The following is a 17,974-nucleotide window of genomic DNA, read 5'->3' as shown; positions in this document are numbered from 1 at the left end:
AATATAATAACTTATAGAAGAAAAGGGGTACTCTTCTCAGGGCCATAAGTGCATTATCGATCCTCAAACCAGTTTTTCTCTGTGGGTTATTGTCGATGCATCATTTTGGACATCAATTCAACAAGGGCCTGACGTTATCAGTACATATCCGTGTACTTACAATTAAGATTTGCCTCCTAACCCATATACGATTGTAATCATCAGAGCAGAAAGCCTTAGCAGTGAATAAAAAAAAAATTATAATAATGAAAGGAAAGTTCATCGCCCCCAGAGCGATTCCCGTTAATGAAAGAACTTAGAGTAAGAGGTTACGTTCTTCATTTAATGCAGAAACAATTTCAACTACAAAATAATGCTAGAGGATCGGCTCCTTGGCGATCCGGGGGTTCGTATAAGTTAACAGTGCGCTGAACAAATTGAGAATACAAAAAAATACAACTAGGATATAGTCTTGCAGAAGAGGATCTGGATCCGGCTGGGAATTATTATAATACATAAAAGCTCAAAGATTAAATTAAAAACAATGCAATAAATACGAATTGGATTATGTCATGGGGCAACTTGGGGGGTTACTTCTTGACGGGCGTGGCCGGGGGCGATCGATAGGAGTTGACCAGGCCACCACCAGAATTGGGTTTGCGGGTCTTAAGGCGATTTTGCAGGGTCTGCAGAAGGCCAGCGAGGACGTCATGATTGGGTATCTTCTTGGCAAACAGCAGCCGCTTCACGGAGTCATCGTAGGTAAGTAGAGCCACCATATTCTGAAGCAGGAAGCACTGACAGTACTCCAGCAAACGATGGGCATTGTAGACCTGTCGATTGGACATTATTGTGATTCTCTGAAGTCTTAAGTGCTGACGTAGTCTATGTGCTGGCGTACCTTAGCATGGATGTACATGGCCACCACATTGTCCACATCAACCATTTCGGAGCAGCGAGCCTCAGTGTATCGGAGCAGGCCCTCCAGCTGGAAGAAACTGGCTGCCGCCATTAGCTCGAGGACGTCTCCATGGGAGGCGTCTAAAGAGCCGCATCCACCACTGTAGAGGAACTGCATGACCAGCTGGAAGATGTGATATCGAATATCGTTGATCTGGACCGTGGGCGTGGAACTGGCGTCGCTCAATTTGGAGCTAAGCATGCTCTGGAAGCGCGGCGAAGCTGTGACCAAGACAATCTTGTGCCCATAGAAGATCTTGCCCTCCACCCTGAAAGGACAAAGAAAAGTATTACAGACCACAGTGGACTAATTGTAATTGACTCCTAGATCTCACCTAAATGTGACATCGCTCAGCTCCGGGTTGTTCACAAATTTGGGATCTATGCGGGAGCCCTGGACTGGTTGCATCTGCGGCTGCTCCTTCACCGGATGGAGCGTCTCCCAGCCAAAGCAGGTGGCAAATATGTCCGCCAGCAGCAGGGTAGTGCCCTCATTCTTGTTTCGGAATATGTTGAACAGCAGCGGCAGGCACTCGCTCACGAACTGAGCGCTGTAGTCGTCCGGGCATACCTGGAGGAAGTCCTGCAGCAGTTGGTCGATCACAGCATCCAGCCGCAGCTCGTGTGCAGCGGACAGGGCATGCATCCAGCAGTGGAGAGTCCAAGGCACGCCCAGTTTGCGAAGCTCTATGGTTATGTCTAAAAAAAGCCATGGAAGTGACGTAAGTTGACATATGAATAAATCACATCGAATTTAAGAATATTCTTCATTTGAGGCTTTCAAATCGCCTTCAATGAAGCACGAGTTCTCCTTTAATTCAATCAACAATGAATCTTGCAACAGTAAAATATAAAAATAGCTTGTAAACAAATCACTTTCAAAGGTTTTTCGCCTTATCCGGTTTGAATATTGAATAACATTGAAACGAGCTCAGCGAATTAACTGCGAGCAATGTCAACAGTTTGAAATTCAATTTAAATAAGTACTCCAGGGAGATTCATGTGGGTCTCATTTGAGAAAAACTAAAGTGTAAACTACGACTTTTTTTGTATTTTATGGACTATTCACTCACCCAGATGGTTGTTTTCGGCACTGTGGTACATGGCCTCCTGGAGTCGCTTGATCTGCGTCTTGTTGAGCAATGGTAGAATGTCCTCGCTATTGGCATTGGGGGGGACATTGCCGGGACCGCCTCTTACGCCAGCCACATCGCCCTCGGCCAGCATTTCCTCCAGCGAGAGGACATCCCGAGTGCCAGGCAGCACGGGATGGGTGAGCAGCTTGCGCAGGCACGAACGATGGCCATGGGCTGCGGCGACGGAGATGGCACAGAAGCAACCCTTCTGCGCCGATCCTGCAAAGCAGAGTGAGTCCTTCTGCTGGGTGGAGAGGAAGGCGTTCGCCCCATGTGCCAGCAGGAGGGCCACGATCTCTAGGTTGCCCGTGCCCGCGGCCAACTGCAACGGCGTCAGGGTACACTTTTCCTCGCTGTTGCGAGCCCCGCCTTCGACCTTGCTGCCCCGCTCCAGCAGAATCCTCAAGGCCACGTAATTGGCCCGACTGGCAGCAAAGCTCAGTGCCGTCCAGTGCTGCGTGTCCGGCAGTATGGCTGGATAGCCAGCGCTGCCGACGGGCGGGACCTCCACATTGGGATCGCAGCCAGCGTCCAGGAGCGCGTGCAGGGCCACCTCGTCGTTACGGATGCTGGCAACCATAAGGGCACTCAGGCCAGCGCTGTTCTGTGTGTCGTAGCGGGTTGTGGGCGGCAGCAGTTGGGCAGCCTGAGCCAGCAGCTCAGCTCGGCCAGTCAAAAGCAGCTGCAAGGAGACAGACAGACATACCGCAGGGGTTAGGCGCTGCAATGGGTATACATACGAGTATCGGACTCACCTTGAAGGCCACTCCAATGGTGGCTCGCCTGCCCAGCTCTGAGGTATCCTCGCCAATCCCAATCCCAATCCCAATTCCACTGACCACCGGGGAACTGGAGCTGCTGCTGCCTGTTCCTGTGCCCGTTCCCGTGGAGCTGCTGGAGCCCGCATTGAAGTGCGTCTTCTTGGTGGGCAGCTCCTCGTCGTGGGCCACGGGGCGGATGGGGCAGTCGACGCCCGGGAGTAGGAGACGGGCTGCTTGCATCACATCATCCTTGTCGATCATCAGAGCGCTGCGATGGTCGGCATGGGCTGAGGCGACCCTCAGCCATTCGGCCAGTGGGGGGAGGACCACATAGGCCCGCTCATAGCACAGCTCCTGGACATGATGGCTGTTATTGGGTAACACTGGAGCGGCTTGGCCAGATCCCGATATAGATCCGGATCCGGATCCAGAGGCGGCCAGCAGCTCCGTGTGCTCCAGCTGAGAGCAGCGCATGAAGTAGAAGAGCGCGGCCAGGGCGGAGCCCGAGAGGGCGGCGGTCAGCTGAAACTCCTGCTGGGTACGTAGGGCCTTCTCCTTCAGCTCCCGGATGCTGCCCACGCAGGTGGCCAGGGAGGAGGAACTGGCCCAGCAGGGCATGGTCAGAGCACCGGAGGCAATGCGTCCCGCATTGAGATGGGCGAACGGCTGCAGCAAACCCCAAACGTCACCAGAGCTGGCGATGCTTTGGTCGAGGGCGGCCGCCGTGCTGCCGTTGCTGCACTGCAGCATGATCTCCTCGAGCAGATTCTCGATCCCCGCACAGAGATATACGGCGGCATATTCGTGGATAAACTTGCCAAGTCGAGCGTCGGTCATCCAGCGGTAGAAGCGGCCGACGGACAACTGGAGCCCTGCTCGCGAGGACTTGCTCTGCTTCAGCGCACTCTCGCCCGGCACGGCGAACATGGCGGCAGCCCGCAAGCAGGCCTTGGTGCAGGAGTCGGCCAGAGTTGAGCAGAGCACCACGCGGAAGGCACCAGCCACCTCCTGCTTTGAGCACATTCCCAGTCCCGCCGAGAAGCGCTGGATCTCCCGCGCAATTCTCACCAGAGCCCGCTGCAGCAGGTAGCCCAACCTCGAGACGACCTCCACGGCCATGTGCTCCGCCTGCTGCTTGCAGCGGCCGCCCCTCAGCACCCGAATGATGCACTGCTGGCTCCACGGCGGATGCTGCAGCTCCACGAGGCGGTTGTGCGAGTCCACCCACACGAACTCGTCGGCACTCGTGCTGGTGATCACCGTCTCCAGGGAGGAGTAGCGGCCCAGCCGCCTGGCGGGTTCCGAGCTCTCCGATCCCGCACTGAGGCTGCTGTACGTGCTGCTGCTTGTCTGGGAGCGGAGTGTGAGCATGGCCAGCTTGATGTCCTCCAGGCCCGTGCCGCTCCAGGGCGCTTTTCCCGCCGGCAGTATACCCCGATGGCGTCGCGATCGGGTGCTCCGATTGGTCACTCCAGCCGCCAGCCGATCCTCGGGTAGAGGGCCCAGGGTCATGCCTCCCGCCGGGGAGGAGCTGTGGCCTCCAGTGTCCGACATGCTGGCATGGCCCGAGCTGCGGTTCTCGTCCGAGGAGCTTTGGCACTCCTGTACGCGTTGCAGTGCCCGGAACTGATCGTGCTGGTGCGATCGGGCTGGCGGAAGATTCCCACTGTTCGCGGTCGCTGTTGGTATACCCAGTGTGGGTCGGCTGGGCGAGGTCTGGCTGAGACTCCCACTCAGTTGCGGAGGCTGCGACTTCACGGGCGTACTCTGGACTGTGAGGCGAGCGGGACCCGCCACCGCTCTCTGTGGAATAAGGGCCTTGGTGGCTTTAACGGGGGAGGTCATCTGGCTGGGAAGAGGCACATGGGCTTGGCTCACGGAAAGACTTCCCGGTACACCCAACTTGTGCCCTCCTCCCTTGTTAGGGTGCTGAGCTAGTTCTTTGAATACCCTTGGTCCTGGCGTAGCCATCGACACTGCCAGACCGCTGTGGGGTCCCTGTGGAGAGAGCGCAGTCAACTGCTGTTGCTGCTGTGGTGGCTGCAACAGCGGTGGAGGGAGCCCAGTTATCTGACTGGGCCCTGGGTGCTGTCCAAAACTGTTAGGCACGTTTCCAGTAGGTCTGAAAGCATATAACATTTATAATATTATAAATATTCACAGGATAATATAAGTACATACATAATACAATCATAATACTTTTTTTATGATTTTGCATTAAACATATTTTTACTACATCTGTCATCTACATCAATTCTCATATCAACCCACTTTGTGGGGGCGGAAGGGATCGGGTCGGAATCTAAAAATTCACTTGTATCATCAGCGTGTTATCACAGCAGTCTGGATGCAAAACTTTGAGAACTCGCTGACAAAGAAGACGGACGGGCGAACAGACGGACTATTGATACTGATCAATAATAATATCAATTCACCACTTTAGCGCACAAATATATTATACTCTTTGAGTAACGGGTATAAAACTATCAAAATTACGTCAATAATTCGATGGGCATTCGATAATTTCTAATTAGGGCATAACATTCCTGATTAAAAGCGGGGATGACTGCAAATATACAATTAGTATAGCTACATACTGAATATATTCTGGGAAGGAGATATCATAAATACAAACATCTTCTGTAAATGTTAAACATGAAAGAGAATGATTCGTTAACAATTCGAACGTGGGTTTATCTTGGTCCCACGATTCATTATCACATTTCTTTGCATCAAAATGATTATCATTTTCTAACTGGGCTCCGCCGGAATAAAAACCAGCATAAACAAAAACGATATTAAAAGCCAGTTACGATATTTCATTTGCATGCGAAAAGTCAGCTGTCAGCGTTGTCAAAATCTTTTCATTCTTTTACGACTGTGTTCTTTGTAGAACACTGATTAGAGAAAACAGCAGAAAGATGCCATTTCGCCCAACCCCAGAGCGGACTATGCTGTAACTTGAGCTCCGATTGACCCAAATTTTGTATTTCGCCGTAGCTTGACACATCTTCCATTGTCTATCCAGACGAATCTTCAATGGCTTGGACAATGTTCTGTGCTTAATAAGATATATGAATACGGATGGAAGTGTAAATAGGCATGGTCCCATTCCTAAGGAAACTTGACAAGTCTCTTCACTCTAGAGCAGTGACCTTCCGTTTAGATTTTCTAGGAAAGATTTTGTTTTCGATTGATAATTCTCAAATTAATATTTTGGATTAGTCATTAGATGTGTTCTGGGAATCCATTTCTATTATATTTATCCCACCCAGAAACGGACTCATTTCCTTTTTTCTTTCCCCTTCCTAATTGAGATTAGGAATTAGGAATTAGGATTGAGATACCTCAATCAATACTCTCCCTGAATGTCCCTTTTCTAGAGAACTTTCACAAAAGATTTGCAGCAGAAAGCTTAGAAATTGACAAGGAAATGGAACCGAAGCAACAAAAAAGTGGTGAACAATTTTAAATGTTTTCCAGTACCGTCTCGCGGCTCGTCGCCACTCCTGAACGTAGCTCCAGTCGCACGAGTCCGTCTCTGCATCGTGGCCAGGGTCATCGTCGTCTCCACCATCATCATCATCATCATCATCATCATCATCAGTGGCAGCGACAGCATCAGATTTCGTTGGACCAACCACGGCCAAAGTTGGCTTTGCCACCGTTTCCACCAGCGCACTGGCTCGCCGGTAATTGCCTTCAATTCTGATATTAATTACGCCATTCTGCACGCTCTCAATGTAGGGCGGCAGTTCATCATCCGCCCGTTCCTTCCGCTCCACCGGCTCCAGCTCCACGGTTCTGGCCTTCTCCACCTTGTGCTCCCCCTCCTCTGCTTTGTCATTGGACTTCAGTTTCTGGGACATCTCTTGGAGCAGCTGCGAGTGCAGTTCTTTGGGCGATAACAATGGTGAGGCAGCTACGAATGCTGCTGCTGCAGTTGGAGAGTGCGGTAGTGGCTGTGTCTGGTCTTGCGGTTGCGGTTGCGGTTGCGCTGTATTACGATTGATGGAGTCCCCAAAGTAAATAACCACCTTGTGATTGGCCGGCCGCGTCCTGCTAGTGTCCTCCACCCAGTCGGGAAGCTCCTCGATGGGCGTGGGCGAGGGTGTCTGTCCAGGGCGTGGCACTGGCAGCTTTTGCTGCTGCTGACACATTTCGCTGTTTCGTAGCGACTGCGGCTGGAAGTTCTTGAGGGAAATGCCGCGTCGTCGCAGGATGAAGTTTTCGTTCAGCATCCTGCCCAGAAGGGATGTGGAGTTTTGTGGCGTAAGCGGCACTAAGGGAGGGGGCGCCTTCTTGGATCCTATCTTGTAGTTTCGCAGCTCTCGGCAGAGGCTGCAGGAGCAATCTTTGGTGCAATACATTATTGGGTGCTGTTGTGGATTTTAGATTTGGTTTGGTTTCATTTCACTTCGACACGAACACGGACACTGACACTGACACTGACACACGGACACACTTATTCCTTTTCGTCTTCCTATTCCCACGTTTCTTTCCTTTTCTTTTTCTTTTTCTTTTTCTATTCCCTATTTTCTTTAGGCTGCTTGCGCAGTGTTGTTTTCTCTGTTACTCGCACTCGAGTAATAACAACAATTATGCAAATTATAAATTATCGTTGCTCTCGCGTTCAGCGAGCCGCGACCGAAACTCCGAATTCGAAGCTTCTACAATCCAATGGTCGAAAGTCGCCAAATTTCGAACCCGCATTACCGTTCGCTCGCGCACATCAAGCTCGACTGAAACACAAGCTCACCTGAGCCGCGGCGGCGGTGGTTCAAAGCCAGAGCCGTGCTGCCACCACAGCTGCTGGAGCTCTCGGCGCTGCTCTGCTCTGCCCCGTCATTGTCTACGCGCAGAGGTATCTGTTTTTCCTCATTTTCACAGCGCGTTTTGGGCTTGTGGGGCCCCAGAGGCAGACCAGAGCCACCTTGCACATAGGGTCTTTGGCTTGGGTAATTTTACCAGTTGCTTCTCAGCTGTGAGCCCAAAACAATGGATCAGACATACTCGTACCGTACCGTCATTTGAGGGCTCAAGGTACGAGAAGTATCTGAGATTTTTCATTTTTCTCATTTGTTTTTTTTGCTTTGTTGCTTTGTTGCTGCTATTGATAAAGTGATTTACAAAGAGTCACTGCCACTGCTGGCAGTGATACTCAAATAATTTTCCATAGTCAAAGGAACATTATCAGCTCTGGCTAAATATTCTTCCTCTCTTTCTGCATTGAGTATAGACAATAATAAAAGAAGTATTTCGAAAAATCAGAGCAGTAATAACAGGCCCAAGTTCAAATACATATGTTGCAGAATTAATTGCATTCAAATGCTCGTATTTTTTTGGGTATTTTTATTTTAAATATCAATCTGTAGCTGAGGTTTTAACCATCATCTGGCTAATTCCGTTCCAATAACGTGACTGGACAGAGTCACTCTCATCTCTGATAGTTGTGCTGACTCTGGATTTAATTATGTATAACTGTTGGTGAGGCCAACAGTGAGGCCTCAGCCACATCACCTCACACCGCACCGCACAGCGCTCGAAGGTTATACAATCTTGACACTTATCAGATAGTTTTTCCAACTTGCTTCCTTGCAGACTTCCAGTCTCCCAGGCCCAGGCCCAGGCCCCGGCCCCAAGATGGTTAGATTCTGAGCAAAGCACGGCCTGACGTGTGTGTTCTGAGCATGGGCAGACGTGCGTAGGCTTGGAGATACATCTACAAGATACGTTTCATGTGTGGAGCAAATAAATTGCCAAGCGTAACTGCCTCTAATGATTTATGCTGGCCTCCGAGTATGCGCTAATATAACGGCTTCTTGAGGTTGGCCTTTTGTTTTTCTTACCATACAGACACCAACATATTCTTTTCGGCAAGAGATGCAGAAGCTTCGTTTCTGTAGACGAAGAATGAAGTGGATAAATGGAAGCAGCCGCCGCCTCACCACAACCACGAAGCGAAGCACAAGAGCAATTAGAGAGCCACGTTCATTTGATCCAAAAACCCGAATAGCCCAAAACAACAAAAACAAAGACCAAATATATAAAAATCCGCCCACGTAATACGGGAAACTCTGCGTTCCTCAATCCATCTCTCTGCCTTTCCGATTATACAATAACTTTCTTCACTAGCCGCCGGCTGTTCCTAGGCCAGCCAGCCAGGCTTCAAGTGTTCCACTGTCGATTATTAAAAAAATTATGCTCTAAGCAATTTTTGCATTAAAAAGTTTAATTTACGGGAAAAGTAATGACAGGCCATAAATATGCTTACACCCATTAAGCCGAGCTCCACACTCACACAAAAGACCTCCCAAAAATTAAAAAACGAAACGAAAACCCACAAAAGTATACGAGTAGACCAAAGAGTTTAATGTAATATTTGCGTGTTTATACAACAACTCGGCCGCAAAGGAAAACAAAAATAGAAATGGTTGAAAAACTGGCGGAATAAGCAGCAAGATCAAGTATTTTCTGGGGATAAAGAGAAGAAATATCGCTGGACCTTGGAGATGCAGTAATGGCCATGCGAGATATGGTTATGTGTGTCAAACAACTAATGGGATCCGGGCTCGGGCTCGGGCTCGAGTAGTTTAAAACGCTCATCAAGATCTAGGAACTTTCGTTTTTCATGCCCTGTCAGTGTTAGACGGGAAATGGATTTAGTTTTTTTTGTTTTCAGTATTCAGATTTAGATTGTAGATCGTTAGAACCAGCAATTAGTGTGAGATCATTAATAATCTTTGGTTTGCAAAAATATCTGCGAACTATGGGATGGAAATGGAATTGAAACCTGTTGCAAGGTTAGCCCAACATTTGTGCTGAGTTTCGTAGCTCGAGGCGAGCAGAACTTGTTGGCTAAGATGCGTGGTGACTTCACCGAATTTTCCTAATTTAGTTTCCCTTCCCCCAGGCAAGAAATGTTCACGTTTTATTGGCATGGATTGCATAAGCGCAGCACTTCGTCAGCTGAGTCATGGTCTAAGTCTGGGAACGTTAGAAAATGTCATCGAAGCCTGAATATAGGAATCTGAACCGCATTTTCTTCTGAAACATATGATTGTTTGATGAAAACTTATGGATATGATTACACGAATCTACCTGAATCAAAAGATGCATCAAATGCATCAAATTAAATTGAATTATCTGCAGTTCCCGCAAGTGATTTTAGAGCATGATTCTGCGAGGACTCCTATAAGCAAAGCTTCACTGCATTTCAAGTGCCAAAGAAAATCGTACATACATCACCTCTTCACCTGCAATTCCTCCATGAGAGCCATGACCAGCGCGAACTGGTATCCCGACACCATCAGTGACAAGGCAATTGGCTGTAACTGTTATGAAACCCCAACTTCTGACAAATTGTTACCTATTCCGAGTGCTTGGTGTCGCTATCATATCATCACATCTTGCTGATTAGAGTTTAATACGCGGCGTCCCCGACTACGACTATGACTACCTGACTGCCTGCCATTCAACGAGATTGCCGCATTCAACCACATCCCCAACATCAATTGTAGATGCTCCCAGCCAGCCCGGAGAAGATGAGGTTGTGCTGTGACGTTGCTTCCGTTCAAAGACGAAGAGGAGGAAGGCGACTGGGGTCTGATGATCGCTGCTGCGCCACTATCTCCAACGACTTAATTAGTCTGTCCGTCTATCCAGATCTATCAACAGCCTGTGCTCTGTCATTCCTCGCTCGGCAACAGCTGCTGCCAGCTCCCTTCTGAAATCTCCCACACTTTCGCGCCTCGGATTTTCAGTTTTCCATTTTTTGGCTTTTGTTTTCTGGTTTCTGGTTTCTGGTTTCTGTTTTCTGTTTTCTGTTTCTGACTGCATTTCGTTTTGTGGTTTTTGGACAACCGATCCTGTAAGTTAGCTTCGTACAGATATTTGGAAAAACACCAAAAAGTATCTCACAGATTTAGTTGGCGTGGGTTGTGGGTTGTGCTTTAAAGAGTGTATCAAAGTATCTGTATCTGTGGCTGTTTGTGTGAAAGAAAGTCGCGGCCCGAGCTGGGGCAAGGTAAAAAGGTAACAACATTTTCACTTGCCTCACGTCGCGTCGTCGCATTATTTCTTGTACTCTCTTTAATGCTGCGTTCAAAATTACACCGAACTGAAGATGCTACACCGATAAAGATGGCTGGCTATACATGAGGCTCGGGTTTGTTGCCCCGAGAGAGATGGCTGGCCGAGACAGGGGCAGGGGCGGGGGCAGGGGCAGGGGCGGGGGCAGGGGCTCCTTCCCATTGTCATTGACTTTGTTAGCCTCAAGTCGCTGTGTTGTTGCTGCTGCAGCTGGAGCACTACCTGTTCAACAATTCGTCTGGCAATTGTGGCGAATTTTTCGTACATTTTTCCTATTCCAGTTCGTTAGCTATTATTATTTGATTCCCTTTATTGTGGGCCCTCTGCTAATTATTCACATTTTGCATTTTCACTTTCGTTTGTGTGAAATTTGTTTCCAACTGTCATTTGTTTGTTGTTACTCGCATTTCAAACTTTTAATTGCCAGCAACTCACAAAAACGAAGCTACAATAAAGTTTCGCAAAATGCCAGTCATAGTTTGTTTCCCCTGTTTCCTGCGGGGCGGTTCGTGGTGTGATTTCAATCAGCTATTGCCGCTGCCACTGCCACTGCCACTGCCACTGCCTGGCGATTTCCCAATAGAGCTTGAACTTTGCGAGGAAAAAGAGCAAAGCCTAGCAGAAACCTTCAGCCCCAGCACTCGACTCGAGCTTCAATCTCTATTTGTATCTCAAGCTCTAGTTTCGTTTTAATTGAATTAGTCGTGTCTGACTGGGCCCGGTCGGTCCGGGGCAGGCCCGCATTTAATAATTATAATTATTCATCTCTGCCTTTGCTGGCTGGCGTCGTAAAGCCAGTTTGTGCTTCTACGAGTATCTTCTTTCTGTGGCACACATCCGGAGTGATCTTCTTCTCTCTGCCTGAGGGCTTCCTTCCCCCCGCCCGCCCTCGTTCCCTTGCCCAAAACCCACCGACTGTGCTGACACTAATATTTTCCAAATTAACCTTGACCGGCTTCACAATGCGAAAACGAATCGCAGACAGATCGTTCCCGTTTGGTCTAGAGACCAAGAAGATATCTGGCCAACAAACAACACACACAAACAATACGTTATGATTTCCGAAAATCGTCTAGCGTCCACTATTCGTACCCAGCTCGCTCCTACGTCAACCTCTTGGTATTTTCTTTTTTTTTGTTTGTGTTTTCGTATCACTTCCGAACAGAAGTTGGAAGTGTCCGCCCAGAACAAAAGTTTATTGTCCGTTAAACTTGGGGCGTCTGACTTGGACTCTTGTGCCTTCCTTCACGCCTTTGTGAACAATTATGCATGCAAGTGTCCAAGTCCAAAAATAGTTGCCATTGTTGGTGGCGGAGCGGTTGGAGAGGAAAACCTTTTGAGTCCACTGGTACACCTTTGAAACCCGATAAGAAAGCAGCCAGAGCTGCTTAGAACAGATCTAGCCGCACATAGCTCATAGTGGTACTTGGGAACACGAGCTTATGCATATGCAACGAAATTCTTCTAAGTACTTTAATATCCTTTATGGGATGTGAAGTGTTTAGGTATAATTCAAATTATACTATATATATAGTATATATATACATATATATATATAGAATATTATATGAATACCGATGAAAATCAAACTCCCTGATTTTGATATTCTGTTACCGCGACTATCAAGCTAAGAATCTCAGTTCTGAATATATAATTTTATCCGTAATAAGAAAGTATTAGTTGTCTATAAGATTGCCTAGAGTTCGGAATTCCTTTGCGTCAATTGACCACTTTTTGATTGTCAGATGCAATTCAATCAGATGCATGCCACCACAAACAGGGCACAACAGGACGAAGATGTTCAAAATTGTGAAATTATGAATTGTAAATTCTGAAAAAAGAAGAAGATGCAGAAAATACAGGTCCAGCCCAAAACATCGAAAATACTTCGGCTATTCAGCTTGATAGCAGCGACACTGAAGCCCGATTCCTGGACGTGGACTTATGTGCAATAATTTATAACAATACCACCCATGGAAGGAGAACATTAAAAAGCTCCCGAGAAAACAATGTCTTGTTTCAAACAGAAGTACATGACTTTACGCCACTTGAAAGGTTTAGACAAAAATAATGTAATTTTATTTCCAATGTCACCCATAAACTGGGCCAAGAAGTTGTACACCAATTATAGAAGAAGTGAAGCATTTAAGAACCATAGGAAAAATGGAGAAGCATGGATGTTCAATCCCTCCGTTACCGCCGATCTAGTGATGACTTTTTTGTAATTGGTAAAATAACAACATTTGGTATTTGTTGGTATTTGACAATGTGGCGCCACTTTTCCAACTGGCGCCAAAGATCATAAAATTGCCATCGAAGTTCATGAAATAGCCAACAGGCCGGGAAGCGCTAACGATTTCGTAGTGTAAGACGTAAAGCTGACCAAATGTTGCTAGAATTGCACGCTTGCTGGCGCCAGTGTGGAAATGTAACAAGATGGTTAGAGTTTGCGTAAGCAACAATAGATGGTGCTTTCGAACATTTGTGTAGACTACTTAAGTGGAAGGATAGTTAGGTATTGTTGATTCTGATAAACTAGAAGGATTTAATGTATGGTATAGAGTATAGACTATAGGATCATGTTGCAACCCTCCTGTTTCGCAGTCTCCTCTGGACGACCATCTCTATCTCGCTTACCCGGAGAATCTTACTCTAAAAAAATTTCTCATCCCCCTCTTTCTTCCGCCACACTAATTTTCAAAGAGAAAAATATTTACATATGTATATACTTAGGTGCATAATAATATATATAGAAACTAAGTAATGGGTATCGGATTCCAATGGGATTGGGACTCACCTTCGTGGCTTTGGCCGCAATATCTCATGATTGGCATCGGTTATGCAAAGCGGACTCAGAGCTCCAGCCAGATGGGCCACGCCCACACGCTCCGTATCCCAATTGTGGCGGGTGGGCATGTTGAGTGTGTGTGTGTGTGTCGTTTCGTTATTCTTTCTCAGCCAAAGTCAGGGGGTAGAGATCAAGTGTCAGAGTTCCAGCGGCTGCATTTTTCGGTTCTGCAAAAAGGGAAGCAAACAAGGAATCTCGAATAAATAATTCACTGACAATGCCATTCATTGAGAGGGAAGAGTTGAGAGTCTCTGGGCGGCCGGCTAGACGCTGTCGAGAGACACAACTCCACAATGGTCACTGCAGCCGCAGTGCAATTAGTCGCTGCCGACGTCGTCTCCACTTCCTCTGCCCATAATAATTAACGCTGGCTCCTCCTTGCTCTTGACTCTAGAGAAAGCTTCGAGCACGGGGAACTGGACGGGACTAGACTGGACTGGCAGCCGCCGGGGAAGAATCTTGGCCCATTGCGTGTTTTGCGTCATTGGCATGGCAAGTTGATCGTCTGTTGATCATCTTGCTAGTCGCTAGTTACTCTATAAATGGTCACCGGTCTCAGTCTCAGTCTCAGTCTCCATCACCGTCTGAGTCGTAGTTGGAACGTCGTCGTCGTCGTCTGGCTGCAGGTGTCGATCAAGAACTTTGGAGCCACATTGGCATGCAATCAATGCCGTTCGATTTCATTTCGCTGGAAATTGTTTTTGCCGGCATAATGTCAGACATTTCTGCCATCCATAAACCAACGTAAAAAACAACAGCATTTTCTCTCTCCAGCAACTGGTTCTCTTATCGTTCCCGGCATACTATAAATGTCGCCCATCCCGCAACAAACCTCCAATCAAGTCTGCCGTTTGGTTTGTGTTTAATTTTTCTATTGAATGCTGAAAGCGATCTTATCGGAAGTGTCCGAGAGAGGAGAAGGAGCAAGAGAGAGTGAAGATGCTGATGGTGGTTGTGGTGCTGCGGATGTCGATGCCATACATCTTCATAGACATGTACTTTGCTATTCGAACCGGTTCCAAATAAGTAAGAGCTATGATTCATATAAGGTGTCTCTAACAAACTAGATATCATGATAGTCTGATATGGATCAAAATTTCTGACTAGAAGGAAAGTGTTAGAATCTATTAAAAATGGTGCAGATAAGATAAATTGTATTGTGGATTGTGTAGCTTCATCGCAGTTTATACCACAAAATTCAACAAAACCACATTACAAAAAATATATGAACAGCCCCCCCCCCCCTTATCTGCGCATGACGATCGATAAATTGCTTGAATACTTTTCTCTGCTGTCACCTTATGGGGAAGGGTGTTAATCGGATCTGCTGATTCCAGTTCTCCCAATAAGCACCGTTTGCTCTACGACCCCTTATCAGTGTGTGACGGAAAGAGGTCATCTCGGCAGCTCCTCTCCCTGGCCGATAGATTTCTTTATAACGGGTTTGGGTTTTGTTCGTTTCATTTTATGTGTTCGTTTCGGGCGGTGCATTAATTAGCTGCGCTCTGGCCAGACACTCAATAATCGACAATAGACAATCGACAAAGAAGTGGAGTGACACCCATATAAATGGCAGCTGAACATAAGTTGAGTCTTTGCGTATGGCATTGGTCGTGCCCATTCATTCTTATGCTCGCAGCCCAACCCGCTGCTGTCTGGCAGATTTATGGCGCTGCCAGCTCAGAACCTGGCCGAGAAAGCACCCTGATCTCGGGCAACTTGTTACTCTGGCCAGCCAACTAATATCATATTACCCACTTAATGGCTCTCTCAAAAAACTGTCAAACTCTGTCTGCTAATGTTCTGTTACTCGTTCCGATTGGAATTACCCTTTCCGATATAAAGCGGGGAGATATAATTTCCAGGAAATTCAGAAAGACATTAATCTATTCGTTTTAAATGGCTCTTTTCTCTTTGGGATTGTGATTTGCTATTGGGCATTTAGAACAGGGCTCGGCACCTGTATTGTGTGTGCAGACGCAAGCAAAACGGAACATTTCACTATATTGGTATTGGTACGAATCACTGTGATTCGCGTATACGTGAGCGGCAGCGCAGCAGCTGCGCCTTTTCCTATACCCTTTGGATAGGGCCGTGCCGAGCCCTGATTTAGAATATGAATTCCAATAATCTAAGTATCTGGTCACATGAGAAGTCTGAAACTATTTTAATCCAGTTAACCCAAACCCAATTGTATGATATTCTATAAGACTTGAGAAACATTCTTTGGAAAAGCAGCACCCAAATCTGGGTAACTTCTACCATGATCGTATTGTAAACCAAGTCCCGGCCTGTCGGCATATTTTCTGGTGCCTTATGAGTAATTTTCATCTTCTCTTTCTCGACCAACACTCGTGCACACATTCGAGGTTCCACGCAGAGATACGCAAACGAAGGTTCATTGGAGTGGCAGCAAAAGAAATTCCATAATTAATATGCCGCACATGCGACTAACTGCATTTGAAGTCCGTTCCAGACACATTAATATGCATCAATGTGCAGCTGATAGTGGGAGTGTGATGTGACTCCTATTCTGGGTCCAATTCTGAGGCTGGTCAGAAGGCGTTGGTGGATTGTGTTGGACTGTGGTCCGACCCTAATAGATGCGGTCTTCTACGCCCTTAACGCATAATTTGCATATAAAACCTGAATATCGTTGGTCTGGGGACCCGTTCCCTCCATTCATTAATCATACAAAAGACTTGCGTAGACAATTCCTAATAATTCCAAGTTTCTTCTCCCCATCTACCCATCTTCTGCATGTGCCACGAGCCCCGAGCCCCGAGTGTTTGTCTTTGGCTGGTGGCTCCAGCTCGATTTGGTTTGGTTTGTCCACTTATTACAAAGATTAATTGCACAGCTTATGCTAATCCAATGTCATTAGCCATTTATGGATAGTTGCGGTGGCAACTTGCCGACGCACAAAAACCAAGAAAACAAGTCATTCACGACCAGAGGAACAGTTTCGGTTGATTTTGCTATCTAAACAAATTCATCGATGAATTTATCACCAATTCGGTTGGCATTCTTTGGTTGGGCCTCGAGTATGTGGCAAATAAAAAGTATCTGATTTCTGTGCAGGGGGCAGGCACCTCTCTTCTGGGTCGCGGACACAGGCACGTGTTCCAATGTACCAAACTATAGCCCCTCCACGAGAGGCCCAGTGAGGCAGCAAAAATTGAAACGTTTTGTAACTGATACTTTGAAATCTTCTCTTCGGTTCGTTGTATTCGATTTTTGATCTTCCAAAATATTGAGTTGAAGGTAAACACTGAACAACTTCAAGTGGCATGCTGGCCTTTGTCTTCAATCGCGTGGGGAATGTGTGATTAAAAATATATGATATTTTGAGAAGCTGCAGTCTTAGAAGAGAATACACCTCCAGGCCTAAGCCTTTCTTAAAACTAGATCTCCGAAATGAAATACATTCAATCATTTACATATTTGAACCATCTAATTAGTACCCAAAATTCAAGAACCCCTCTAATTGAACGCTGCAGCTGTGATACAGTCATCGAACGATTGTATTTCAGAAATGCTTTCAGCAAATACCCAAGACCAATCCAGATCCAGATCCAGATCCAGATCCAGGGAGAGGCCTTGTTATGGAACTGATGAATCTGCGGAGTGCCGTCATTATCTCTCCTTCTGCTTCTGCTGCTGTCTGTTGTTTTGTTCTGTCCGTTCTGAATTTGATCGCATGTGTGTATAAATTATATATGTACGTATGTAAGTGGTTATATAGGAAAGAAAACTTTTGATTTATGTCAAAAACGAGACACGAACCACTTTATAGGGGCCGTCTGCTGCTTATTTACCTTAATAAATTCAAAATTAAATTTTCTCTTAATTGCGAGCTTGAGACGAGGTCGAAGTTGGGCCCACGACCAAGAGAAGCCAGAACTCGATCGGTCCAGGAGAAAGTGTTTCTCTGGCTGCTCTGGCTGCTATGCTGCAGTGAGTGTCTGCTCGAAATTAGGTCACTTGGCTGGGGGTTCGGGTGTTTGACTGGGGTATCGGCTCGTCAGGGGACGGACCGGGACACAGCCACAACCACGAACCGAGACAAGCTGGTTACGAGTATCTGGTTAGAGTCGCCTTCGCCTGCTCTCTCGCCCATTGACATTTAAATTATTAGCTCGAACCGAAAAAATGCCACCGAATCCGAACCAGCATTTTTTGTTTATGTTGCTGTTGCG

General features: G+C 47.0%; 1 protein-coding gene across 2 annotated transcripts in view; it reads right to left on the bottom strand.

Moving 5' to 3' along the window:
- Positions 1 to 300: 300 nt before the first annotated feature.
- LOC117580234 (ankyrin repeat and BTB/POZ domain-containing protein 2) overlaps positions 301 to 17,974 on the bottom strand; it is a 20,568-nt gene continuing 2,894 nt past the window's right edge. The window contains exons 2-7 of one of the 2 annotated variants that reach the window (XM_034266656.1): positions 13,725 to 13,942; positions 2,831 to 4,958; positions 2,013 to 2,757; positions 1,275 to 1,638; positions 881 to 1,208; positions 301 to 812 (exon numbers count right to left, since the gene is read on the bottom strand). In XM_034266656.1, coding sequence (XP_034122547.1) covers positions 570 to 812; positions 881 to 1,208; positions 1,275 to 1,638; positions 2,013 to 2,757; positions 2,831 to 4,958; positions 13,725 to 13,843 — 3,927 coding nt within the window. In that variant the 5' untranslated portion in view covers positions 13,844 to 13,942 and the 3' untranslated portion in view covers positions 301 to 569. Of the gene's footprint in view, positions 813 to 880; positions 1,209 to 1,274; positions 1,639 to 2,012; positions 2,758 to 2,830; positions 4,959 to 6,322; positions 7,269 to 13,724; positions 13,943 to 17,974 lie in introns of those variants that run through there. The other variant, XM_034266655.1, reaches the window with a different exon arrangement.

The sequence above is a fragment of the Drosophila guanche genome, unplaced genomic scaffold (genome assembly GCF_900245975.1).
Source record: "Drosophila guanche unplaced genomic scaffold, DGUA_6, whole genome shotgun sequence".
Lineage (NCBI taxonomy): Eukaryota > Metazoa > Arthropoda > Insecta > Diptera > Drosophilidae > Drosophila > Drosophila guanche.
Note: the sequence above shows the minus strand (reverse complement) of the source record. Positions and strands in the feature narration are given on the sequence as shown.